The 27,269-nt window shown below is 37.6% G+C and overlaps 1 protein-coding gene across 3 annotated transcripts in view; it reads right to left on the reverse strand.

The window, feature by feature from the left end:
- ARHGAP10 (Rho GTPase activating protein 10) overlaps nt 1-27,269 on the reverse strand; it is a 316,242-nt gene that overhangs the window by 23,348 nt on the left and 265,625 nt on the right. For all 3 annotated transcript variants that reach the window (XM_041739031.1, XM_041739029.1, XM_041739030.1), the window contains exon 20: nt 3,584-3,743. In XM_041739031.1, the coding sequence (XP_041594965.1) occupies nt 3,584-3,743 (160 nt within the window). The remainder of the gene's footprint in view (nt 1-3,583; nt 3,744-27,269) is intronic.

The following is a 27,269-nucleotide window of genomic DNA, read 5'->3' on the forward strand; positions in this document are numbered from 1 at the left end:
TATTTCCTACCCATTTCTTCTCCCTTCCCTTCTATTCTCTTTCACTATTATTTATATTCCCCAAATAAATGAGAACATATAATGTTTGTCCTTCTCCGATTGACTTATTTCACTCTGCATAATTCCCTCCAGTTCCATCCACGTTGAAGCAAATGGTGGGTATTTGTCATTTCTAATGGCTGAGTAATATTCCATATCATACTTAAAGGATCCATCCAACAAGAGGACTTAACAATCCTCAATATATATGCCCCGAATGTGGGAGCTGCCAAATATTTCCCATTTTATTTTATTTTATTTTATTTATTTTTTTTTTGTCGTTAGCTAATGGCATTTTATTTTTTTTTTATTTTTTTAAATTAATTTTTATTGGTGTTCAATTTACCAACATACAGAAAAACACCCAGTGCTCATCCCGTCAAGTGTCCGCCTCAGTGCCCGTCACCCATTCCCCTCCAACACCCGCCCTCCTCCCCTTCCACCACCCCTAGTTCATTTCCCCGAGTTAGGAGTCTTTATGTTCTGTCTCCCTTCCTGATATTTCCCAACATTTCTTTTCCCTTCCTTTATATTCCCTTTCACTATTATTCATATTCCCCAAATGAATGAGAACATACACTGTTTGTCCTTCTCCGATTGACTTATTTCACTCAGCATAATACCCTCCAGTTCCCTCCACGTTGAAGGAAATGGTGGGTATTTGTCGTTTCTAATTGCTGAGTAATATCCCATTTTAATAACTATGCCAAGATCACTAAAAAGTTCAGAGTTATAAAACTCAATTTCTATCATTAATAATTTTATAATATATCTTAGAGTGAAGGAAAAATAGTGTTATGGACTGAATGTCTGTGTCCCTCCAAAATTTATAGTTGAAACCCTACCTCCTCCCATGTGATGCTATTAGGAAGTGGGGCCTTTGGAAAGTAATTAGGATTCAATGATGTCATGAGAGTAGAATCCTCATGAATGGAATTAAGTGTCCTTATAAGACTCACAAAGTCAGCACTCCACATATCAGAAGCAGGCTCTTTCCAGAACCCAGCATGAGGACACCTTGGTCTTGCATATCTAACCTCCAGAACTGTAGGAAATAAATTTCTGTCATTTATACGCCACTCAAAGTATTTCTGTTATCACAGCCTGAATGGACTAAAATACACAGATAGGCAGACAGGCAGATAGATATACATACACATATATCACTTAAATATCAGCTAACACTAAAAGGTAAATATTACCGAATAGTAGAAGGCAATATTTCCCCTATGTCCAGCATTGGGTACAGACAGAGAGACATTTAGAATTTTCCTGCAGACAACAGCACCAGAGAAAACTTCCTGAAAGTGGAAACTAAATTAGACCCTAAAGATAGGTCAGATTGCCTTGAGCAAAGAAAGAGGGAAGAATTTCAGGCAGAGTAAATCGAAGTATGGAGGAGTCACACAGGGGGACTTCGAGACAGCAAATATAGCATTTCAGAAGAGTTTAAAAAAAAAAAAGCAAGAAGAGATATCATCTATTCTAATTACACTCCTCAGGGAAGCTGTTTACAATCCACACATGCCTGGAACCAGGGGGATGAGAGGGTTATTTGTCTATATCAGTAGCCTTCTGTTAGAAATGTGTACTTTGAGGCTGCTCCTCAAGCCTCAGGGTCACTCTAGGATAGGGCCCGGCAGTGGGGGCATCATAAGCCCATCATATACCAGGAAATCTTGGTCTATGCTCAAGCTTGAGATATACTCGCATGATAAACCTGGACAGAAATATGCTTACAAGGAAATCCTTCAAAGAATACTCAAGAAACACTCTATATATAATTAAGAGAAATATACATGCATTTTACCCATTGCACAAAGAAAAAAAAATTCTTAAAGTAGGAGAAAGTCTACATTATGACACAAATCTCCTTTCCAGACTTGCTTCAACTACTTATTTTTCCCCCTCCCTTTTTGCCCTCTCAGTGTTGGAGTGCCTTCATGACATTTTAAAATTTGTATGAATAGGAAACTGGGGAATTCACTCCTCATTTGATTTATGACCAAAAATATCAAGCTCTTCATGTTTCAGGCATGAACGTGCTATGAATTGAGCAGTGGCTATATCATGGCTCATAATGTCACTTTCCTACAGAACCACTCTAAAAGAAGTAGGACTAACTAAGCTGCTCTCCACTCTGATACATGCTTACTGAAAGAAATAATTAGAAATCTGGTTTTTGCTTAAACACATGCACACGTGCCCACACACACCCATGCAAATTTTACCCCCAGAGTGCACAGGATTAGATTCTAGGTTCCTATGTAACCACTGTCACGGGTGCTTGGAGTACTAAAGTGAAAAGAGAATTTCTATTCTGTAAAAAGAATAGTAAAAATGACAAGCATGCTTGAGTAATATGCAATTTAAGTCCATAATACACAGTCTTCAGCATAGAAATATACATATATGACAATCTTGGGGGGAAAAAATCTCATCTGGAGAATGTTTCCATATTTTCAGTTTCATTTAGGGTTTCAGTTAGATTTTCAGAGTCTTTAGGTCACCCCCAAATTTTAGAATACCAAATTTCTCTCAGCCTCTTTTAATACTTAATAAGTTCATAATGATTTCATGTGAATCCAGCAGTAACTATAAAAAGCCAAGTAATGTGAGGAACACTTTCCAATTCCATTTAAAGTCCCAAGAATGCCCGGCTAGGGTCAGATGACATCATTATCTATGACTTATTTTAGGCAACTTTCATTTAAAAATTATATATTTTTAACTTTGAAGACAAGACGCCCAAATACTCGCAGGCTGAATTATAAATGTATTTTTGGATATAATTTGATTGACTAATCAAGTAATGGCATGTAATTATTAGTAGGGGTTTTTTGTTGTTGTTTTTTCTTTTTTGGTTCTCTGAGCATTTGTTTGAAACTTGAGCTCTTTTGATGTCCCAAACCACCACCAATCTGCATTTATTCCACAGCTTGGTCAGCCCAGAAAGCCAAACCATGTAGTCAGACCAGATCCATGATATTGTTTATATTAGGATTCTTTGTCCTGATATACCTGAGCTGATCCACACATGCCTGTCACTAAACCAAACTGAAGATAGATAAAAATCAGATATTTCGTCCATCAGTTGTCAAGTATGCTATGGAGAAGATAGAGAATACTAGCATAAAGCTCTTGAAAATTCAAACAACTAAAATATCATCCTACAGCTAGTTTCAAGAGTCACATGGATCACAATGCATGCCTTCTCCTATGTCTAAAAGTTTGCATTACAGTGATAAAACACTCTGAGTATCCTAGTAGGAAAATAATGCATTTCCCTTGTGCAACACAAAATTGCCACAAATTAAACTTAAAACAGATTTACAGTAGCACCCATCCACATCGCCACATTGGGAACAAAGAGACACTTTCAAGAAAGACCTTTCTTACAGACCATCCTCCCTAAAGCTATCCCACTGATTAGGGAACAGACATCCTTAGACCTCACATTTTAGTTGCCACTCGCCATGTGAACTTCAAAATGAAGGCCATGGTCCTCCTTTCCACAGCACCAAACAGAAGCACAGCTACTTACCCAGGGGATGCCCAGTCGCCAAAACTGCCCCCATCTGCGAGAAGGTGGTTTTTGTCTGGTCCAGGAGGCCTGTGGACAGCTGCAGTCATGGGCGATGGAGAGGAAAGTGAATCTAGATTACTGGTAGGGGTGTCCTCCTTAGTAAGGTTAGGACTGTCACCTAGGGAGGAAAAAACAGCATGAACTTCCAAGCACATACTCAAAAGAGCAAAAACAACTTCACTAATAATTATATGGCATCATTTGATCACTCAAATCAAATTAAATCCAAAATTACCTTTATAATTCACCCTGAGATTATTTGGGAGTCTTCTCTCCAAAGCTTTTGTTTTTGTTTTGAACCAAAGATGCTTAAACTAAATCATAGATAATACTCAGTGAGGGGTGGTTTTCCCCACAAGAAAACACAATAATCCAAATCAGATCTGATGGAAGATGAGAACCTTAATGGCAGCCACAATGACTTCCTAATCTCTAAGGAGTGCAGTTATAAATCAGTGATAACTCCAAGAACAATTCAGAGCAGTACACCAGGCCCCTAAGTGACCAACATCTCACTTCTTTAAGACATTGCCAGTCACCACTTAGTGTGTAATAAATTCAACAACTCTAAAGGGACCTTGTCTTCTGAACCAGTGTCTTGGATTATAACATAATAGCCCAATTTATTAAAATCCCAGACATAGAGAAACTTCCCTATACCCCAGCCACAAACAGCTTCTAGCTAATGAAACCTTCATTTTTTCTGAGTCCAAGGTCCTAGAAAAAGATATGCATGAACGCCAGGAATAGCAAGAAACTTGCTCTCAGAAAACCATATGAGATGGATTTCAATTCTACTAATAACGAAGCACAAGAGGAATTCTGGGCTCTGATTAAGCTAGATCCCAAGATGCTAACCTTGAAAATTGATTGTATGAGACAATTCTTATTTAACTCTGACCCAGCTTACAATTCAGGCTAAAAGAGAGAATCTTAGAAATGGAGATCTAGAGAAGTTCAATTCAGGAAAGTAGGAGTTACAGATGGTGGTGATGGCTGGAAAAAGGAATTCTTTATGGGGATAGTTAGGAGGAACTACCAGGATGATCGTGGGCAGAAGATTCTGGTAGAGGAGAGTTTTCTGAGTTTTTTCTTTCCTTAAGTGTGTCGTCGGGGAAGGTGAGAGATAAGTTGGAACAAGAGACGAATGCAACTTCTGTGGGCTGATCTAAGTGTCCCTGTAAAGCCCTGCTTGGTGCCCATTTGCAAATGTGCAATCTAGAATACTGTATGATTCCTCTTTTGGTAAAGTCACTTTTTCCACAGCCCTTCACCACAAAAGTGTTTAGCTAATTGGAGTAACTCAGCCTCAAATACCTGGGCCAGGTTTCAGACAAATAAACCATAAACCATTGACAGACCACTATGATTTCCTTTTGATTTGTTTTCATTCCAGGACACAGTCCACTTTGAAACTGAGGCTACTTCTCCTCCTGTGTCTGGATAATTCAGATACATCCAGTTCTGTTCTGTAAATATGCTCAAGAATAGGAGGCTGGAGCTCCAGCTTCCCCAGGAACTCCTGAACATGTACCTGTATAACAGCTGTCAAATTGGGGCTTGGCTAGAAGTAGCAAAATATGATCAGCTCTGAAGCAGAACCTCAACAGTGAGTCAGACGCAAGCAGCTTCCTGGCTTCAGGAGGCTGGATCCCAGCCCTCTGCTCTCTGGGCCTCATGCCCTGTCTCTAGGGCAGGGCATGACATAGCAAAAACAGCAAATGAGAGTCTGGGACCAGTTATTCCCTGACTCATTCCTACAAGGAGAAACCTTTCAATGAGAAGCAACTTTGGGGAAGTGGAAAGCAAAGGTCTAACGTTACTTCCAAAAGATGCTTGAAATGTTTTTACCACCAGATACACTAGCTCATCCACATTGCCTCAAATCCTTTTCCCAAGCAGACTGACACAGCACAAACGGTCATTCAGCATATTAAATCACATTCTATTACGAGAACAACTCTCTTCTCTCCTGCCAAACAGTAGCGATGGGAACCCTCAAGTGAAAAGAGAAAAGAATATTGGCAGAAGGGAACAAGTTTACACAAACTGATCAAATGAAGAGATACCTCACCCTACTTTCTGTGCACACAGATATCCTTTCTCTTTCCCTGTTCCGGAATGAGCTTATCTACTTGAGAATCACTGAATTCGAGGAAACCGGCACAGAACATCTCAGGCACATAAACATTAAATACTTATGACCATTTCTGAAATGTTAGTTCCCCCAAATCAAACGTTTTAACTAGTATGAAAATAATAAAACTTTTTCCAAAAAAACTCTAAGTCCAGTGATTTCTGGACATAAGATTTTAAATCCTATGAAACTGATTTGTACCTGAGAATTAAAGTCAGATACTCTCACCATTTCTCACCTTCCATTTCTTTTGAGCGTCACACAACCTCCCCGTAGGCGCTACCCTTTCACAGGCACCTACAGAAGATCACCTGTGAGTAACAAGGCTGTTCCGGTAAGAGAGCAGAAATGGTGCTGAAGGACTTTCATTATGAACAGACTCCCAGAGAAGAAACTCACTAGAAATAGAACTACCACCACCTAGAAGAGAAAATGATTTCTTCACAGCATCCAGCTTAATTTCCCACCTTCTCCACAAAGCACCTGCCAGCTGCCTGTTCTTCCTCTTTTCTCCCACAACGAGAAGCAGCAAGCAAGATTGCATTCACTATCATCTAATGGTTTCATGACCTGGTTTGAATTTCCTCATTTCCATTATGCATTTTTTGAGGGCGGAGACCAGGCCTCCGTCTTGGTAATCCTTGGAGAACATAATGCAGAGCCAGGCAAACAAGGAATCTTCAAGAAGTACTGTGGAGTAACTGCCACGTGAAATATTATGAATATGGAAAGCCACTGCCTCTAGGAACTAAGGCAGAGGAAAAAAATCTACAAACCTCAAAAGTATTGTTACAAAATCTGCATGCAGTTTCCAATTATCATCCTCTCCCCTTTCGAGCCACAAGTATCTTTCACCCTCTTTATTCAATCAACAAAGATTTACTAAGACTCTATTTATGAACAAGGCCCATCACAGCTGCTGAGTTCTAAAGATGAAGAATCAGTCCCTAACTCGAAGGTGCTCACAGGACAGTGCAGAGGATAAGGAAGATAAAGGCAAACACAGCAGAAGGTGGTGTCAGCCATACTACGATAGTATAAAGCAGCTTTGAGACCCAGAGAAGGAAGTTTTCAAACCTGCCACTGGTGGAGGGAGAAAGATGTGGGAGTCAGTCAACAGGAAAAGGAAGAAATTATTGTCAAACTTGCACCCCAATAGAGTAAATATGATGGTTGAAAACACAGAAACAAGAGAGAATGTGGCAGTTTCCAGAGCCATGGGTAGCTGGATGTGGCTAGAAAATAAGGTGGGAAATAAGAGTACAAAGTGGGGTGATATATAAAACATTATGGTATCTGACTTTGTTTGACAGGCATTGGGACATTATTGCAGGGATGAAGCACTAAAGTGACATGATCCAGAGAATGAATTCAAGAGATATTCATTAACACAGTCACTAGAACTCCGTGAATAAAGATGAACGGTGAGAGAGGAACCTAAGATGACCCTTAAGTTCTTGGCTCAGGCAACTAGGCAAATGGTAGAATTATTAAGTGAAATAGGGAATAAAAAGCAAGGAACAAATCGAGCATGGGAGATAATAAGACCAAGGGGTAGACATGTTGGGCTACAGGTGTCAAGAAAAAGTCTGGTGAAAATACCCAGAGGAGAGCTGGTTATACAAACCCTGAGCTCAGGAAAGAAGTCAGGAACAGTTTTTTTTTGGTTTGACAGTCATGTAGGTAGAAATCATTGCACTGGATGGAGAAAACAAAGGAAAAGATAGAAAAATGTAAAAGAACCTTGGAGGAACCTCAGATGTAAGGAGCAGGCTTCTACTTAAGGCAAGATTCTTGGTGGTGGGGGCGGGGATTGTTGCTGTTGTTACTAACGATAAATATGAAAAAGTATGATTTTGCAAATATTTAGGATTCCCTCAAAGGCATATATTTTCATAAAAAAATTGGGCAAATACCGTGCAGGAGGACATGCCTTTCAATGATGACTACTACATTCACAATTTAGATTGATGCTTTTTTTTTTTATGACCCTGAGTACCTGAACAAGTGTTTTATTTTCATGATAGACTAAAACTTCAAAGGCTGGCAGAAAATTAGGGCAAGAAGAGGAAACAAGAACTTGATAGGTCTGCCATATCTGATAATGTTGAAGATGTTCATCTCCTTAATTTTAACAGACAGATAGGCTTTTACACTAATAGTTGAACTTTCTTGTTCTGATGATGACAAATGACTCTATTCATCTCTGGTCATTTCACATAAGTAGTAGTGCTTCTTAATTGTTGGAGGGAACAGGCGTTGAATTTGCCCTTCCCTTTCATTCATTTCCTCTCATCTTCCTATTGAATATACTACCTAATTGTTAAGACATCAGGGATAGTCCCCTCTAAATCTCTTACCTGCTGTTTTCCACATTAGCCTAAAATGTTTGCATTCAATTAGGGAACCACAGAAGTTTTCGGTTATTCTTCAGAAATGAACTGTCTCTACAGCAGCAAGAAGATTCCATGTTTTTCTTTCTTAAACATCCTGGTTTATGTATTAGCAGAAGTAAAGAAGAAAAGGAAAAGGAGGCAGAAAAAAGGAAAGAAAAGAGCATATAAAGAAAAGATCCATTGTACTAACTGAACTTCATTCTAGTGAGCCTCACAGTTGCACATTTGGGTTCACTGGAAGGCAACTGCAGACCACTAGTGCAGCTCCTCTGGCACAGGTCAGCATAATCATAGGTACTCCTAAATATCAAACAGTTCATCAATAGAATCAAAGAAGCATTTACTGACAATAAAGTAACTACACTTAAAACACCATAGTAACACTTTTACAATAAAGGCCAGACAGAGATTTCCAATTAAGTGGGGAATGAAATTTTAAGTGGAAACCTGTCCCATCCCACATATGCTGCCACCAGTACCACCAACAAAATGATAAAATGACATTTTAAAAATAAAAAGATACAGCTGCACTCAAAAATTTGTTAAACCTATCTGTGAAGCAGAAAGAGAACATAGTTTCAGAGTTCAGTGGGAGCATAAGCCAAAGGACTACTAACTCCAGGACCTATAGAAATCAGCAGAACCAGACAGACATTTAAATACTGTGGTAGGGGATCCCTGGGTGGCGCAGTGGTTTAGCGCCTGCCTTTGGCCCAGGGCGCGATCCTGGAGACCAGGGATCGAGTCCCACGTCGGGCTTCCGGTGCATGGAGCCTGCTTCTCCCTCTGCCTGTGTCTCTGCCTCTCTCTCTCTCTCTCTCTCTCTCTCTGTGACTATCATAAAATAAATAAATAAATAAATAAATAAATAAATAAATAAATAAATACATACATACATACATACATACATACATACTGTGGTATCTCAAGTACAACATATCTATAATACAGCAGGCGGAGAGCAGGGGGCTAGAGCCAGGCTCTCCATGTGGAACTGGGGGTTGGGAGATGCTCTCCACATGAAATGAAAGCCAAAAGTCTATGACTGAGTTCCCCAATTGCCTGGGAAACTAGATTTGACATGCCTACTCCTCCTATCCCCAGTATGTGATTTATGAGCCGGAATAATAAGACCTGGGTCTGAACTAAAGCACTTAGGTTGAGGCAAGAGCCAAAGAGGCAGTAGAAAAAAGGAAGAGAGAGGAGGTTCCAACTCACCATAGCCATGAGTACACACATAAAACCCTCCTTCATGATAGAATTAAACAATTTCTAAACACAAAGAAAACTAAGATAGCAAACTCAACAAATAAAAAATTCATATATTTAGAGATTTTTAAGATAGAATGAAAGTGAAATTGCCAATATCCAAGTCCCAAAAGAAGAAATAAACTGAGAAAATTTTAAAGAAATAACAGCTAGTTTCTCAAAATTAAAGAACTTCAGAGACCTCAATTCAAAGAACTCAGAGTGCCAAACAAGGGAATAAAGAAATATTCTACAATGGAAAGACATGCTTATGGATTGGAAGAACAAATATTGTTAAAATGTCTATACTTACCCAAACCAATCTATAGATCCAATGCAATCCCTATCAAAATACCACAGAACTGGGATGCCTGGGTGGCTTAGCGGTTAAGCGCCTGCCTTCAGCTCAGGGAGTGATCCTGGAGTCCTGGGATCAAGTCCCAGGATTGAGTCCCACATCGGGCTTCCTGCATGGAGCCTGCTTCTCCCTCTGCATCTCTGCCCCACCCCACCCCCTCTCTCTCATAAATAAATAAAATCTTTTTTAAAAAAAATACCATAGAACTATAACAAACAATCCTAAAATTTGTATGGAACCATAAAAGATCCCAAATAGACAAAGCAGTCTTGAAAAGGAAAATAAAAAGCTGGAGGCATCACAATTCCAGACTTTAAGTTACATTACAAAACTGTAATAACCAAAAAGTACAGTACTGGCACAGAAATAGGCACATAGATCAATACAATAATATAGAAAAGCCAGAAATAAGCCCACAATTATATAGTCAATTAATCTTTGACAAAGCGGGAAAGAATATCCAAAGGGTAAAAGACAATCTCTTCAACAAATGGTTGAAGAGATGCTGGAACCCTGGACAGCAACATACAAAAGAAAGAAACTAGACCACTTTCTTATACCATACACAAAAATAAATTCAAAATGGATTAAAGACCTAAATGTGAGACCTGAAAACATAAAAATCCTAGAAGAAAACACAGGCAGTAACTTTTTTGACATTGGTCAGAGCAACTTTTTTCTAATTATGTCTCCTGAGGCAAGGGAAACAAAAGCAAAAATAAACTATTGGGACTACATCAAAATAAAAAGTTTCTGCACAGTGAAGGAAATAATCAACAAAACTAAAAGGCACCCTACAGAATGGGAGAAGATATTTGCAAATGACATATCCAGTAAAGGCTTAGTATCCAAAATATATAAAGAACTTTTAAAAATCAACACCCCCCAAAAAATAATCTATTTTAAAATGAGCAGAGAACATTAAACAGACATTTCTCCAAAGAAGATACCCAGATGGCCAACAGATACATGAATAGATGTTCATCATCACTACTCATCAGGGAGATGCAAATCAAAGCTACAATGAGATATCACCTCATACCTTCAGAATGGCTAAACTCAATAAGACAAAAAACAACAGGTGTTGGTGAGGATGTGAAGAAAGGGGGAATACTCCTGAACTGCTGGTATGAATGCAAACTGGGGTAGCTGTGGAAAATAGTATGGAGATTCCTCAAAAAGTTAAAAATTGAACTACCCTATGATCCACCAATCACACTACTCTGTATTTACCCAAAGAACACAAAAACACCAATTTAAAGGGATACATGCACCCCTATATTCATAGTAACAGTATTTACAATAGGCAAGATATGGAAGCAGTCCAAGGGTCCACGGACTGATGAATGGATAAAGAGGTGTGTGTGTGTACAGCGGTTACACTGGGAGGTGGGGTGGAGAGACAAACCAAGAAATGGACTCTTAACTATAGCAAACAAACTGATAATTACCAGGTGGGAGATGGGGGGATGGGTGAAATAAGTGATGGGGATTAAGGAGGGCACCTATGATAAGCACCTGGTGATGTATGGAATTCCTGAATCACTGTACTGTACACCTGAAACTAATATAACACTGCATGTTAACTGGAATTAAAATAAGAACTTAAAAATAGTAAGAAAGAAAGAAAAAATATTGCATATAAAATACATTATGGCAAAATTTGAGAATATCCAATATAAAGCGAAAAACAGAAAGCCTCCTGATAGAAAGAGCGGACCATACAAAAAAAAAAAAAAAAAAAAGAACTAGACTGACATCAGAGTTCTCAACAGCAACTCTGAATGCATAATAATGAAGTAATATTTTAAAGTATTAAAGAATTTTGAGCAAAGAATTATATATTCAAAATTCCAAACTGCCATTCAAATGTGAGACCATATTAATCATATTATTAGACGTAAAAATACATGCGGTTTGCCATACAAAGAACTACAATGATAACACTCTCAAAGAAAATAATCAAGTGTTTAAATAAAAGAAGTAACATGGAATGTTCAACAAACTTTATAATGTCTATTGTTATCTTCTAAAAACTCTAGAACAAAAGGAAAGGTAAAAACATAATGAAAATGATCCAGAACCAAAATTCTGGGAAATATCAACATGGTGGGGGAGGGTAGCCCAGAGGCAGAGGAGAGTGCATTAAATTATTTGTCTTATTAAAGGTGGGGAGAGAAACATATAATTAAGTTTAAGAAATCAAGAAATAAATAAGATTATACATTCCAATATAAGAGTAATCACCATAAGAACAAAAATGGAATATTGGAAACACAAGAACATTTGATTTTTGAAGAAAAAGCAAGAACAAAACCTATCAAAGTTTATTAAATAAAAAATATAAAATGACAGATGTCATAACATAATGATAAATACAATATTATAAATGTCTTAAACTCAACAGTTAAAAGGCAGTGACTTTCCAAATGTATTTCTTAAATCCAACAATATGTTTACTACCAAAAAAGCTTTAAAAAAAGGCTGAAAGTAAAAGAAAATCAGCAGATAATTAAGATTATGATCTTAACAAACCGAGAGACAGTCATTTTATACTGATAAAGATGATCTAATGAGAAGATAAGCACCTAATGATACAGCCTCAAGCAACAAGTAGAACTGTTAAGGAAAAAAAAGAAAAATCAACAACTGTAATTGGAGACTTAAACACACTCCTATCAGATACTATCAGGCAGGCCAAAACACACATACACACACACAGGTATCTATCGTCAACAATACAAAGGTGATCTCTCTCTCTCCCTCCCTCCCTCCCTCCCTCCCTCTCTCTCTCTCTCTCTCTCTCTCTCTCTCGCTCTCTCTCTCTCTCTCTCTCACACACACACACACACACACACACAAATTTTGCAATAAGATACATATTTTTCAAGAACACATAGAATAAAAAAAAAAAGAACACATAGAATAAAAACAATAACAACAAGGCAGAAACAGACCCATGAATACAGAGAACAAACTGATGGTTGCCAGAAGAGAGAAGGGTAAGAGGACAGGCAAAATGAGTGAAGGGGAGTTGGGGGCTCAGGCTTCTAGTTATGGAATGAATAAGTCACAAGGATGAAAGGCACAGCATAGGGAATATAGTCCATGATATTGTGATAACAATGTATGGTGACAAATGGGAGCTACACTCCTGGTAAGTAGCATAATGTAGAGACCTGTGGATTACTAAGTTATACATCTGAAACTAATGTAATATTGTGTGTCAATGACACTTCAATAAAAAAAAAAAAGAACACAGAATATTCTTGAAGGAAGATTAAAGTCTTGAATATCAAAGAATACATACTGTCTTCTAAGAGCAAAATCACAAACTATAACTTCATTTAAAAAGTACAGATTTTACAATTTCCATATGCTGGCACACTAAATATGGTTAAAAAGAAAATCATAATGGAAATTTTAAAAGATTAATAAAAATATTTCATGTCAAAATTTGTGAAACTCAGCAAAACAATACCAAAGAGAACTTTACAGCTCTAAAATATTTATTGGAAAACAAAAAAGGTTATGAATATTTTTATGCCATATTTAAATAGACAATTATCCAAAATATACTGATAGTCAAACAATAGTCATCATGACTGTTTAAATGATCAAATTAAATTTAGTTAGGGTAAACTCTCAATAAAACTAGAATTTACTGAAATATATTTGATGTATTTTTTTTTATTTTGGTGCATGACTCAAGGGGAACTGCTTGTATATTATAATTAGTAAACACAAACTACATCATAAAGTAAAATGTTAATATTCATAACTATTATTGTTAGTATTTATTGGCATTAAGTGTGTCAGGGTGGCGGGGGGAATCTCTGAAATCACAGTGGAAACTCATGAGAAAATGTGATTTGACAAAATCTCACCCTAAGTACAGAGAAAAAGGTCTTAAGACTAAACATGATCTATTATACTTTTAAAGGGTGATTTCAACGAAAACTAGGTGGATTCTTTCAGCAGCAGGGAGTGAACAAAGCTGTAGGATCACCCTGGGTCCATCCTCCTGCCTTTCTGTGTTCTCCATCTTTTATAATAGGGCTACCCAATAATCACCACTATAGTCTTGCTGAGAGTATTTTGACTTCTTTGCCCAACTGGTGTGTCTTCTCTAATGACACTGTACCCAAGGAAGACTTGTGCACCAAACACTGAGGCTTTAATGACCTGACTAAAGCCACAAAGGGCTGGGCAGGTGGGAAAGAGAGAAAGGTTATCCTCAAGAATCAACATCTGTCACAGTAGCAGACAGATGAGAGCTCTGGGAATGAAGATGGGGTGAGGCTGCAAGTCGGAGCAAATTATGAAATGCTGCAGTAGGAAGAGAGTTTCATTTGTTTGTTTTGCTAACTTATATAAGCCTGTTCAAAACACAACCTTTGAACAAAGCAGGAAATACTCATGCTGCCCTAGTTTCCACCATGTGGCAGATATTATGACATCAATAAAATCTCTTCTGAGCCATAGCCATTTTTCCTCATGTTACCCAAGATGTCAAGTGTACTGAAAAGGAGAGGGGTGCCCCATATCAAATACAGTACTCTCAAATTCATTTCCTATAGTTTCTGACATAATTTCTACTTCGTGAAAGTCAAGTCTGAGTCACTATATTTTACCACATCAAAAACCAGACAACAAATATGGAAGTGACCAGTTTAAATAAAGCTAAATGTTAAGGAACTGCTGGCAAACTTCAGATATATGAAACAGTAGGAAGAAAATATTTTTCCACTGATTTCCATAAAGATGAGAAGGGGACCAACAATGGAATTTTAAGGCAAACAGAGATCAAAGAATTCATTAAGGATCCAGTGCACAGGAATAGTAACGTGCATTAAGCAGGGCTATTCCCAGAAATGTGTTTAATACAGGTTTAAACTCTGCTACTTGACTCATGAGAAAGGAGACATCCTAGAATTATCATGCTGGATCACAACAATAACCCATCTAGGATAGAATTCTACTTTTCACAAGGACATCCAAGGACAACACAGTTGTCCATGGCCTGACACTTTCCAATTCTTAGATGTACATCATAATGCCTATTTGCTTTCAGACTATAGGGTGAGATTACTGCAGACAGTGAAATACTCAAGAGTTCCACCTCTGAGTAAGGAGCATGACTTCCAGAACAGCTGACTACTCGTGACTTTTCCAAAGGCAGGATTACAGTTTCATCCAGTGTTTCGTTTTTGCATTTCTTATCCTCAGCACTAGCATTCCCATAATTATTGACTTACTGACGTGACGATGGCCAGACAGCCAAATTTACCATGAGAATGAAGAAAATGGAAAAAGGCCATACACTCAAACAACAGAGAACAGCCAGTCTTGCCTAGGTGGATTGCCTAACGGTGGTTTCATCCAAGTAGCCCACACTTTGGTTGCCAAAGAAAAGTGAACAGCCTTGTTTCTTCACAACCTACTCAGATGCCTGGCTGGGCCAGAACTTCAAGGATTTCTATGACCTTCTCTAACTGGAAGCTGTGGTATACAAACAGGACTGATGCAAAGCAGAGCAGTCTGTGAGAAGCATGGCTGGGAAGGTCATGGTCAGATTCAACACCCAATTAACAACTAACAAGCCAAAGAAAACCTTGAACTCCCTTCACATCTTCCCCTATGCCAGTCTCCTGACCCAAAACAGCCAAAGAACTGAGACAATTTGCTTTATGAAACACTATCAATAGTGGCATTAAATAGGCAAGAGCTACAGAAAGAAAAGCACTAAGCGCGACAAAAATTAAAGTTGATAATCTTTTTCAGGCCAGATATTTATTCTTATCCTCTCCTCGAAACATCAGACAGTATAATTACATCATACCATCTTATACATTAGCTTTCCTTAACTGGAAAAGTAGACACACAGAAACACACACACACACACACACACACACACACAGAGTTCCTTTTTTTTTTAATTAGAATAATCAAGATAGGCTAGGAAAACTCAAAGTTTGACTTTCAAATTGAACTTGTAAAATTCCTAAGGTAATTGGATATCTTTTTTTAAAAAAGCAAATCCAACCCTACCACTCAAAGGGATTTCTTCTTAACTGTCCATAGAGTAGTAGGTGGTAAATGATTACTGTTGGAAAACAGTCTAGATTCTTTGATCAGAAAATCTTCCCTAGTCTTACATTAGGGAAAAAAGGGAAGGAGGCATAAGAAATTAACCCTGCCAAATGCCCATTAAGGAAAGAAAGCTAATTGTGTTTCTCAGCGGTGGGAGGTACAGTGAGACAGGTTATAATTACCAAGTGGAAGGAAAGGTTCCTAAAGTCCCACTTACTCAATTCTCAGTTCTGCTACAAGTTAAAGCAATGTCATGCTGGGTAGGGGGCAAGATGTCCCAGTTCCTCTATTTCATTTTGCCCTCATCTAACAAGACAAACGATAATGGGAACCTTAATGAAGCTAAATAACATGCAGATTAATGACAGTCAGTGGCTAAATGAGAATAATCCACTTGGGTATTACAATTTCTTTATCTGAAATCCTGTCTACGAAAGGTTATCTCAATAGAATAGCCTCCTACTCCCAATCCCAAAAGCACAACAAAACAAAAGTACATATAGATATGCATCTGCCAAAACACTTGTACAAGAGGGAAAAAGGCAATTCCCCAACTACAAATTAAAGCATCACATTTAGGCACAAGAAGATGTAATGAAGTTGCCATAAAATTATTAAGCAAATTTTATTTTCTATTGCCTCAAGATTTAAAAACTTAAGGATGATGCTTGCCCCAAAACCTACTACACAGCCTAGATATACCTAGATGTGTATGCTAGGAGAAGCTGATGAAGGAATCCGTGGTGTTAATATCACACGACATAAAACATAAAACCCCATTATAACATTATAGCACAGCTAACAGGCATTAGGTTACAACTCCGGGAACCACCTCTACTACTTGCAAAGGTCGATGGAAGTCTGTAGCAATTCAATTATAAAGTGAGTAAGACCGGTTCAGTTGCAATGTCAATAGAAGTCAAAGCAAATTGCTTTACTCTGTAAAACAAAGAGCATTTTTACACCATCATCACAGTCCTGAAGTATTATTTACAGACTCAGTTTTCTGCCTGCATAAACAAACAAAAAATATAACAACCGTATACTATTATCCTTAGAACCAAAAAGTAATCAGAAACTGAATCAAACTGTCTTCCATAAACTTCTGAGGAAGGCTGACACTTTGACAGCTCAGGAGATTTAGATCACTGCTCAGAACACAAACTCCAGTCCAGCTGAGACAATGAGGGCTTCTGGACTCCTAGCTATTTACCTGTCCTCCTCCCCTGCCATTCTCACCTAAGGAATGTTAATTATCATCAAATGCTGGATTAAGATACTAGAAACCAATATGCCTAGGTATTAAGCTTGACAGAAATAAAAGACGGAGTTACGCTTTCTTTGAAAGTATGCCTTATATGAAAATATATTTGAAGCCCTCTACTTCATACATCAGACCCTCAAAAAAAACAAGCTAAAACTGTTGAGTGTTTACAAAATATTGGGCGATTTACAACTATTCACTCATTTGTTCTTGGGAAATTTTATCATGAAATTTTACTGCCCCAAACTCCAGGCTTAGAGGAGAACTTGCCATGATCATAAAAGATAGGAAAAGCACAAGGATTAAAATTCAGATCACTTTAAATCCAAACTTGACCACAAACAATTCCACCAGTCAATAAAGCTCTTCACTACCTAAGTCTTCCCAGTGATGGTGATCCCCAAAATGCTTGGCTCACAGCGTGGCTCTGAGAGACCAGCCCAGGTAGAAGGTGAAAGATATGTTAAATCAAACAGGAAACCACTAACCACTCTCAATAAGGCACCAGTGAAGTCTGTCCAAGCCAACTCACACCCGAGGGGCTGAAGTCGCTTCTTGCTAGGTAGGGATCTGCTTCATTCTTCCCATGTTGAATCTTAAATTTATACTCAGCACACCAAACACCAAGCACAGCTTGCATCTGTGTTAAGCTGAAACTTTTGTAACTTAAATACACAGATATTCATGTGACGTATGTGTATTCATTTGTGTTCATAAGTAAGTACGTGTCCATGTAACAATACTGTGTATAAGAATAATATGTACATATGTATTTAACAAATGATGCTTGTGTATAATAAATAATGTGTGTGTATTTAACAATATAGGAAAAACTATAACCAGTGTCAGACTGATAAATATCCTTCCAGATTTATTTCTCACCTTAAACATTTCTTCATATAGTTTTTCCTTTAGAAGTGAGATTATTCTGAAAATTCTGTTTATAGCTTGCTTTATTCACTCAAAAGGATATCATATATATTATTTCTGTGGAAACATTTTTATTGTCATGGGAAGCTAGAAGCCTGTGTGTGGTTAGTAAGGGGCTTGCACTATTCACTTCGGTTGGGCTGTAGAACACAAGGCCCTCTTAGGAGTACATGCCAACAAGAGAACACAAAGAATACTACACAGCAGTGAAAAACAGGGAAGGACAGCTCTCTGCAGCAACAGTGAGTATATTACAAATTTGTTTTTAATTAGGCACAACTGGCTGTTGGGTGCCTAAGGAGGTAAGAAAGAATCTATATTCATATTTGTTTATAAATACATAAAGAATTCTGGAAAGATAAATGAGAAACCACGGGTTAAACTATTGGAAACTGCTACTCCTCGATCATTTTTTTTAAGATTTTACTTATTTATTTATTCATGAGAGACACACAGAGAGAGGCAGAGACACAGGCAGAAAGAGAAGCAGGCTTCTCGCAGGGAGCCCGACACAGGACTTGATCCCTGGACCGGGATCACGCCCTGAGACTAAGGCAGATGCTCAACTGCTGAGCCACCCAGGTGTCCCTCTTCGATCATTTCTGATGCACACAAACACCAGTTTCAAATGGTATGACTCATTCTAACAATAGTGGTTAGCAATCCAATTTGGATCTCACTCTGAAATGATTTAAGAACTCTAGGTTGAACTACATGAAATTTCTGATGGCTTTCATATTTTTGACCTACTAAATGAAAAAAAATATTTTGAAATTGCTGATATTAGATAACTTTGGAACCAAAAGATGGCATTTTCATATGACTCAAGCCATTACCATCAGTGATTACAACAGGTCAACTGTGCAGAAGCTACAGGGTATGGGAACTGAGCTGATAGGGCAGAATGGAGGTTTCTCACTACATCACTGTAGACTTTTTCATGTTTCCAACCAGGGAACATATTATCTATTTATTTTTTTTAATAAAAGGAAGGAAAAAAATACCAGCAAAATCCAGTATATTCAGGCAACATCACATTGCTGATTACACTCCCTTTCCATATCTCTGACAACCTGCTGAAGCATAGGGTACCTGAGATATCCACATTACAGCTAACATAAGATCAGGTGTTTGTCCATTTACATAAATGGTTGCATAAGCCACAATAAAACAAATATATCACTGAAATAAAATAAGTGTTTCTCCCTCCCTCTTTCCCATAAAAAAAAAAAAAGACATCCCCTTTCCTTTCGAGAACCTAATTCTTTCCCCTATTTTTGGAGAGAGTGAGTGAGCAAGTAAGCAAGCTGGCGGTAGGGGGCAGAGGGAGACAGAAAATCTTAAGTAGACTCCACACCCAGTGCAGAGCCCAACACAGGGCCTGATCTCACATCCCTGAACCGAAATCAAGAGTAGATGCTTAACCAACTGAACCACCTAGGTGTCCCCCTCCCCAACCTTTTTCTCTCTTTCATTTCATTTTATTTCATTTAATTTTTGGAAAGCCCATTTCTGCCACAGTGCATTGTGCAAGATTTAAAACCATACACATGGGCAACCTGGGTGGCTCAGTGGTTTAGCGCCGCCTTCAGCCCAGGGTATGATCCTGGAGACCAAGATCGAGTCCCACATTGGGCTCCCTGCATGGAGCCTGCTTCTCCCTCTGCCTGTGTCTCTGCCTCTCTCTCTCTCTCTCTCTCTCTCTCTCTCTCATAAATAAAATAATAAATAAATAAATAAATAAATAAATAAATAAATAAATAAATAAAACAAACCATACACATCTCTGGATCTTTCTTCTCCTTTATCTCCTTCATCAAGACCTTTACTCTAAATCCAGTACAAGAAAACTACGCATTTTTTTTAATAGAAAAACTAAGAATCATTCCTAAAATTAAAAAAAGTATAAATTGACTGTTTGAAATGCACAGAGTATCTCTAAAAAGACTCAAAGGGGAAAAGGCCATGTGTGTTGACTCAGGGGAAGAGAAGCTCGCCCTGGGCACTTGTATTCAGCATGCCAGCAGGGTGCGAAGGGGCCAGACTGTGGGATCTCACTGCTTCAGTCCTGGGTTTGCACTGGCCAGCTGTAAGTCTTGGTTGACTTACTGACCTCTGGGCCTCAGTTTCTTGGACCTTAAAACAGGGACAATAATCTTACCCCTCAGATGGTTCTCAGGGTTATCTATTATCTAAGAAACATCGCAAAAAACAGTGTCTGGGATATAATATGGTTTATGTAACTTCACCATTATCATCCTCCAAATTCTGTTTCTTGTCCTTGAATTAACTATTAAAATTTTTAAGAAAAAGAGCATACCTTAAAAATAACTAAGATAATAAACAAGGACTTAAATAAACACTATTCTCTTCTAACCTGAAAAGAAAAATAAAATCATGACCATAATCACATTCGAAGCTCAAAAAGTCATGCTGCTGATTTTAGGAAGCGAATATTAGTATATGCAAAATGTCAGCCCAAGAATTCATTTTAATAGGTTTGAAGATTTTTTTTCACCCAAGGGTGACACTGGACTCCTTCCAGATATTGCACAGGAAGTACACAGCAATGCCATGGAAAGCAGAATGAGCCCTCAGAGGAAACAACACTGCAGAGCTGCAACTCAAAGTTCAGAAAGGCAACTAGAGATGATTAGTTATAGAAATATTCTCCACTGTTGACTCAATCTCACATTCTTTTTCTTTCCTCAATAGCTGGTAAGGATTCAGTAGGTAAAACTGAGCTGTCACAGGTTTGTTTTGTTATATTAATTGTACACAATGCCCTTACTTGGTGGTAATTTTTATCATGGTCCAAAAGAGTTTTCTGAGTAAGAGAAGTTACTTGGAATTGGCCACATTGAGATAATACTTTCCCCCCTTCAAGATTTATGCTCATCTTCCTGGCTATCAAAGAAAACGTTTCAAATCACTCATTCTTGACAGCCTTAAAAATTCTATTTCATTCAGGATAAACAATACTTTGGTTGGTTTGAAAAGATGTTTCTTAGACAGCCCGGCTACCTCCTACGCTGTAGGAGTTTCAAAAAGGGCTATAAAGAGAATGACAGCTGCTTGAATTCAGAACTAGAAATTAAAATAAAAGCTATTAGAAGTGGGAAAAAAAACCCCACACCATGGGGAGACAGTTTTAAAGAATTTTTCTCCCTTCTATAAATTCTAGTTACCTGCCATGAACTTATTTTCACCACAGAAGCGGCTATGTATTTTTTGAAGGCATTAAATAAGCTTTTTCCCTCCAGAGAAAAGGGGAAATGTTCATCCCACACAGAAGCATAGTTAAGATTATATAGGAAGTCATATAAGAAGTTGCCGTGTGCTTTGTCACTAACATTAGGGGGGCTGAGCTTCTGGGAGGTTTCTGGGGAGACGCCAATGCAGGGGAGGCAGCTTGCATGATTTATGGGCACACCACAACTCAATTACAGCCCTGAAATTTCTGGCTCCCTTTTCCAACCCATTGATCTCATCATTGTAAAAGTGAGTTAAGAAATAATCTGTCTACATATACTGTCACTGATTCGAGCCTGGTCTTAGATTTAACTTCACAATATAGTAATTCCATGTCAGGGAATCATAATATTGCTCTGGAGAGATGGCAAGAGGCCCTGGCACCAGGAAGTTATTATCCAGAATCTATCCATGAAATGTCATGCCCAAAAGATGATAAGAATCAGGAGAAGATTGCCAAGCTTGAGCCAAAGATCTGTTTGTGCTCAGTTACTAAGGTTGGTTATAATTCTGTGTCAAGTGGATCAGATACTCTACAAGAAAACGTCAATAGCTGTAGAATGTCACTGAAAATTCACATCAACAATGGTTTTACAGTGGTTCTTCTTAACATTTTGGGGAGGATAGAGCAGTTATAATTCACTTACAAAAGCATGTTTTCATGAACACAATTTCTAAAGATTTTCATAAAGGAATTTCTCAGTTCCTTAGGAACTGAGATTAGAGAGTACATAGCTGCCATGACTGTCAGCTATCTCCCCTTGACATCTACTGAAACGAGTGTCTTTTAGTAGAGTGGTTGCCTCTCATTCTTTACCCTCCCAGCCTATGAATGAATGGGGATATTTGTCTGTGAGGTAAAGTAGGGAGAAAATGAACTATCGTTCACAATTAAAGATTATTCTTTCTCTAAGAAGACGTAATACTGAGTATTATTTAGTATTTTTTCTTGGGGTGCCTAGATGGCTCAGTCGATTGAGCATCTGCCTTCGGCTCAGGTCATAATCCCAAGGTCCTGGGAAGGAGCCCTGTATCCAGCTCCCTGCTCGGTGGAGAGTCTGCTTCTCCCTCTCCCTCTGCTGTTTCCCCTGCTTGTGCTCTCTTGCTCGCTTTGTCTCTCAAATAAATAAAATCTTTAAAATATATTTTTCTTAAAATCTTAAGAAAATTTTAATATTTTCTTCATAATGACTTTCCATAGTCAATATGGAAACTGATTTAACATATACACTATTTATACTAATACATTTTACACTATTTTTACCAAACCTACTTCCCAAAGCAGTTACATACAGCAATGTGTACTGAAGATGCTAACAAAATGAGATATTTCCTTCCTCATGATGGAATGGTGGCCTAAATATTAAAAATAAAAAGACCCTCAAGGCAAAAACTAAGACATAAATGCAATGATACATTTATCTATGAGCCTAAAATGTGGCTGAAGACCTCATTTTGATTATCTGCCTTCATTCTCCACATGGAGTCTGTTAAGAAGTTCCTACAAGGTGCTTGAACATTTCTCCCAGATCTATCTTCATTCCTAGTGCTGGTTCAAGACCACATCAACCTAAGCCTAAACTACTTAACCAGCCTTTGCCATGGCCTTCCTGATTCCTATAGACAGATTAAGTCATGTTAAACTTCTTTCATTATTATTTTCCATGTTACAAGTCTTCTCCCTTGCTGAAAAAATAGTAATTTCTCTTATCATTCTAAATATAAGGCACCTTTCCCTGCCTTTAATAATAACACTGAACAGCAGAAGCTAATATTTGAGTGTTTACCATATGCCAGACACTATAATAAGTATATTAACCACCTAAACCTTCTCAACCATCCTCAGTAGTAGACATTATAACTCCTATTTTGTAGTTAATAAAACAGATTTAGAGAGGGTAAGCTATTTGCCCACGAGTGGAGTCAGAATACAAATTCCTCAGCCCAGACTTCTAACTACCTGTTCATTCCTTAGGCTGACTTTGCCAGGGTTGGCAGCATCTCTTCAGGGCCACCTATCACTGCCCCTCATTCGTGCCCTCTTCTGATCAAGATAGCATCCTCCTTACCCCCTGCCTTGTTTTTGCTCAGTTTTGCTGCCATGCCTTCATTCAAGCCATTCCCCTCACCTGAAAACATTCCCCATCCAACTGCCAAAATGGTTCCACTCAAGGAAACCAACAAACCTTCCCCACCTCCTGCAGCCCTGGAGTTGCCATCCCCAGAGCCTGCACAGCCAACAGCCCAACAATGGATACTTTCTGACATGCTGTTTCATTATTTCACTAGTGACAGAAGGAGAGTAGAATATCAACTCCTTGAAATAGAAACCATGTGTGACATGAGGAGTCTATAAAAGCTCTTCAATAGATATAAAGTATAGGGGCACATGGGTGACTCAGTTGGTTAAGCACCTGTCTTTAGCTCAGGTCACGATCCAAGGTTCCTGGGATCAAGCCCCACATCATGAGCAGGGGAGCCTGCTTCTCCCAAACTCTCTGCCTTTCCTCTCCGCTCATGCAGGCACACTCTTGTGCGCTCTCTCTCTCTCTCTTTCTCTCTCTCTCTCTCTCTCTCTCAAATAAATAAATAAATAAAATCTTAAAAAAATAAATATGCAGTATAATTCTGATTTTGGTATCCAGTAAGAGAAAAATCACTAATAAATAAATGATAGAGGCAGAAAAACTCCAAACTGCCAGAAGCATTCCATATTTTAGGTCTAAAAATCTACATTTCAAAAGACCCTACACTAGCTAGCCTACTTTTTAGTTCTATTCTCTTGCTTCTGCTTCATTATTCAAGAAGATTTTTTTGACATACCTAAGGTGGCTAATTTATCTCATTAGCATTACTCTGATAGGGGACATTTAAATGTTAGGTAATCATTTAAAAATCTAACTTGGTATCATTTAGGCTGAAAGGACATCTACATATGACATATTTGTCTACTCCGATTTTAGAGACTGATCCATGTCACAGTATGTTCCTCCTTAGAACAGAAGGGAAATATTCATGCTTCACTGTTTATCTATCTCCCTTTCAACAGTTACATTTTCACTTTTTGCTTAGAAGGCTCTGCATCCTTGTCACACTGTAGGACTACAATAACACATGTTCAACAAAATGTGCTGCACTTAGCACATCCGGGATCCAAGTGTGAAAGTGCCAACCCAACGATACTCAAGTAAGACCTACTCTATAATATTAAATCTTACCAACTGGCTTGCAAGATGATTCTGTTTTCAACTTGCTATAAATTGTATTTTTTAAGTTGCCTAAACAAGTCAACTGCTATATCATATACAAAAGAAGATGGGCACAGCATACCTAACTACCCAAGAAGATACAAATAAAAACTTGTCCTGTGAATGCCTAGTTCTGTTTACAAGTAACATAAAGAGAGAGCTTAGTCAAAATTAAATGACAATCATCTTCTCTCCCACTCCCCAAACCTTTAAAATTTGTCTTTTGCCTTGAGTAAAAATAACAAAGAATATATCTCACATAGCTTCATGAACCTTCCTTGTATTGGGGAGAATTACAACAAAAACAACAGTAGCTCAGTTGGTTGAGAGTCTGACTACTGATTCCTGCTCAGGCAGTGATCTCAGGGTCGTGAGATCAAGCCTCACATCACATCAGGCTCAGCACTCAGAGGGGAGTCTGCCTGGGATTCTCTCTCACAAAAAAAAAAAAAAAAAAAAAAAAAGGAAAGAAAAAGAAAAGAAAGATAAAGACAACAGTCTCTCTTTACATAAGAGGAAGTAAAAACATAAATACAGAGCTGGCAAGAGAAAAGGAACATACATTATATACTGAACTTGTATGGAGTTACCTTATTACTAATTCTAAGAAAATAAAAACACACAGATAATTGGAGAATGAACGCAGATCTCTGATTTTTAGTTTTCCTTTTAGCAGCCTACCTCATATTTTGCTATTTCACAACAGACTTAGCCAAATCTACTCAACTTTGAAGTTTGTGAGATTATTAAATGCTATATGAAAATGAACAATATGGTTTCTACAAAATAAAGATAAGAATTCTAGTAAAGATTTAATAGCTGCTCTATTTAAAGAAATCTAGCCAGAAACTATATGCATTTCAGTTCATATTAACCAATAACAAAGATTCTTAAGCAACTAGCTGGAATTTTAAAGTCTTTTGCAAATAGTAGGTTTAATATCATTTAAACAAAGAAAAATAATGAGCATTGTGTATACAGTATGGCTAAATGTGCCAAAGCCAATTAAATAAAGTCTTTAACAAAGATACTAGGCGTCTTTAATTAAACTGGTCATCTCTCAACTGGGATGGGGGTGGGGTTGAACACACCATAATAAAAATCATGTCTAATAGTAGAGGGTTTCTCTCTCATTTTACGCCAGCTTGGATTCTCTGCTTTCAGACATATCCTACTTCAGCTCATGTAAAAGGCTTGCTGACTCTGTTAATAATGACTTTTTGATCTGCCTGATGTTAAATTGAAGCCAATTCTGGCCATTTTCCAGGGTTGGCTATTTGGTATATCACACAGTTTCATACCCTACTCAATGCAGAAGAAGAAATAACATACTACAAATGACTTAACTCAAACACCAAATCTGTGACCAAATCATAGGTCTGAAGAAAATCTCCAGTTATCCAATCTAGTTCCTTGAATCTTCGCAGATAATACACCTAAATTTAAACAAAAACTATTTGCCCTGGGTTTCATTAAGTCAAAATTAATTTATACTACAGTGCATAAATGGGAGAGAGAGTATTTTTGCATTTAAATTTTCTATCAGATTCATATAAGCTACAATTTTGGGAAAAATAATCCACCAAAGTTGGCTGTAATGCATACCTTAACTAAACCTAGAGAAAAATAGCAGGTGACTACTAACATTGATAAGAAAAATACAAAAAAAAAAGACTAAACTTTTAAAAATCCTTGAGTTGAAAATTACAGAACTCAGGCTACTGAAAAAAAAAATAACATTTAAGTCTTAATGGCAAGAATAGACTTTTTTTCCTGGAAGAGGGCAGAGTTTTCAATATGCTAAGTGATAGTCAATAACACAGTTTTTCAGTAACCCTTCCCTATACGCTTCCTTTCAAAAGATGTTCTCTTTATTTATCTCCTACTCACATTTGTTTTTGGAAAATGCAGTACGTAGACCCAATTTTGTTCTCTCTGAAATAATTCTTTTTCACATGACTTGAGTTTCACTAAAGCTTAGCTACAAATAATGGGGGGTGGAGGGATAAATAATAGTTTTCAATTGTTTTATCTTATGACCTCTAAGATAAAATAAAATCACTCTGCAACAAAATCATGGACTTTCCTGATTCTGACAACTTGCAACACCAACAACAAATTCCAAGGCTGCAATCAAGAAAGATTAATGTAAAGTTATAAAATACAAAAGGTAGAATAAAACCTCATATAAATAATGATATAAAAACAGACTAAAGGAATTGAATATTTCACAATGTTTTTTCCCTTAAAATCAAATAATTAAGAATTATTATATGACCTAAAAACGAGGAAAGCTATGATTATGTATCATCTTGAGCATTCCCATAAAAGATGTGCCAAACACCACTTCAGCAACTTCTTACCCATTAATAATCACTTAGTAACCCAATGATCAAAAGATCAGTATGCCATGTATATAGATTGGATATTATGATTTAATTCCTTAAAAATACCAAAAAAGTAGATGTGATTCTGAGACAAACAGTCCCTCTTTGGTCATTTCCTTTATGAAATATAGCCAATTCAGTTTTGTCAAGGGCCAATAATCCAACGTAGATATTATTTTGTATCTCCCTGACTTCTTTTTCTCTTCCTACTTCCCAACATTAGCCTCTTTCACTATTTATTAACACTTCCACCAGAGGACAAGTGAGATACAAGAAAAGGTGCAATTCAAACCAGTCAGTTTTACTCCTTATTAGCAACTCTGTTGAGAGA

The sequence above is a fragment of the Vulpes lagopus genome, chromosome 23, assembly GCF_018345385.1.
Source record: "Vulpes lagopus strain Blue_001 chromosome 23, ASM1834538v1, whole genome shotgun sequence".
NCBI lineage: Eukaryota > Metazoa > Chordata > Mammalia > Carnivora > Canidae > Vulpes > Vulpes lagopus.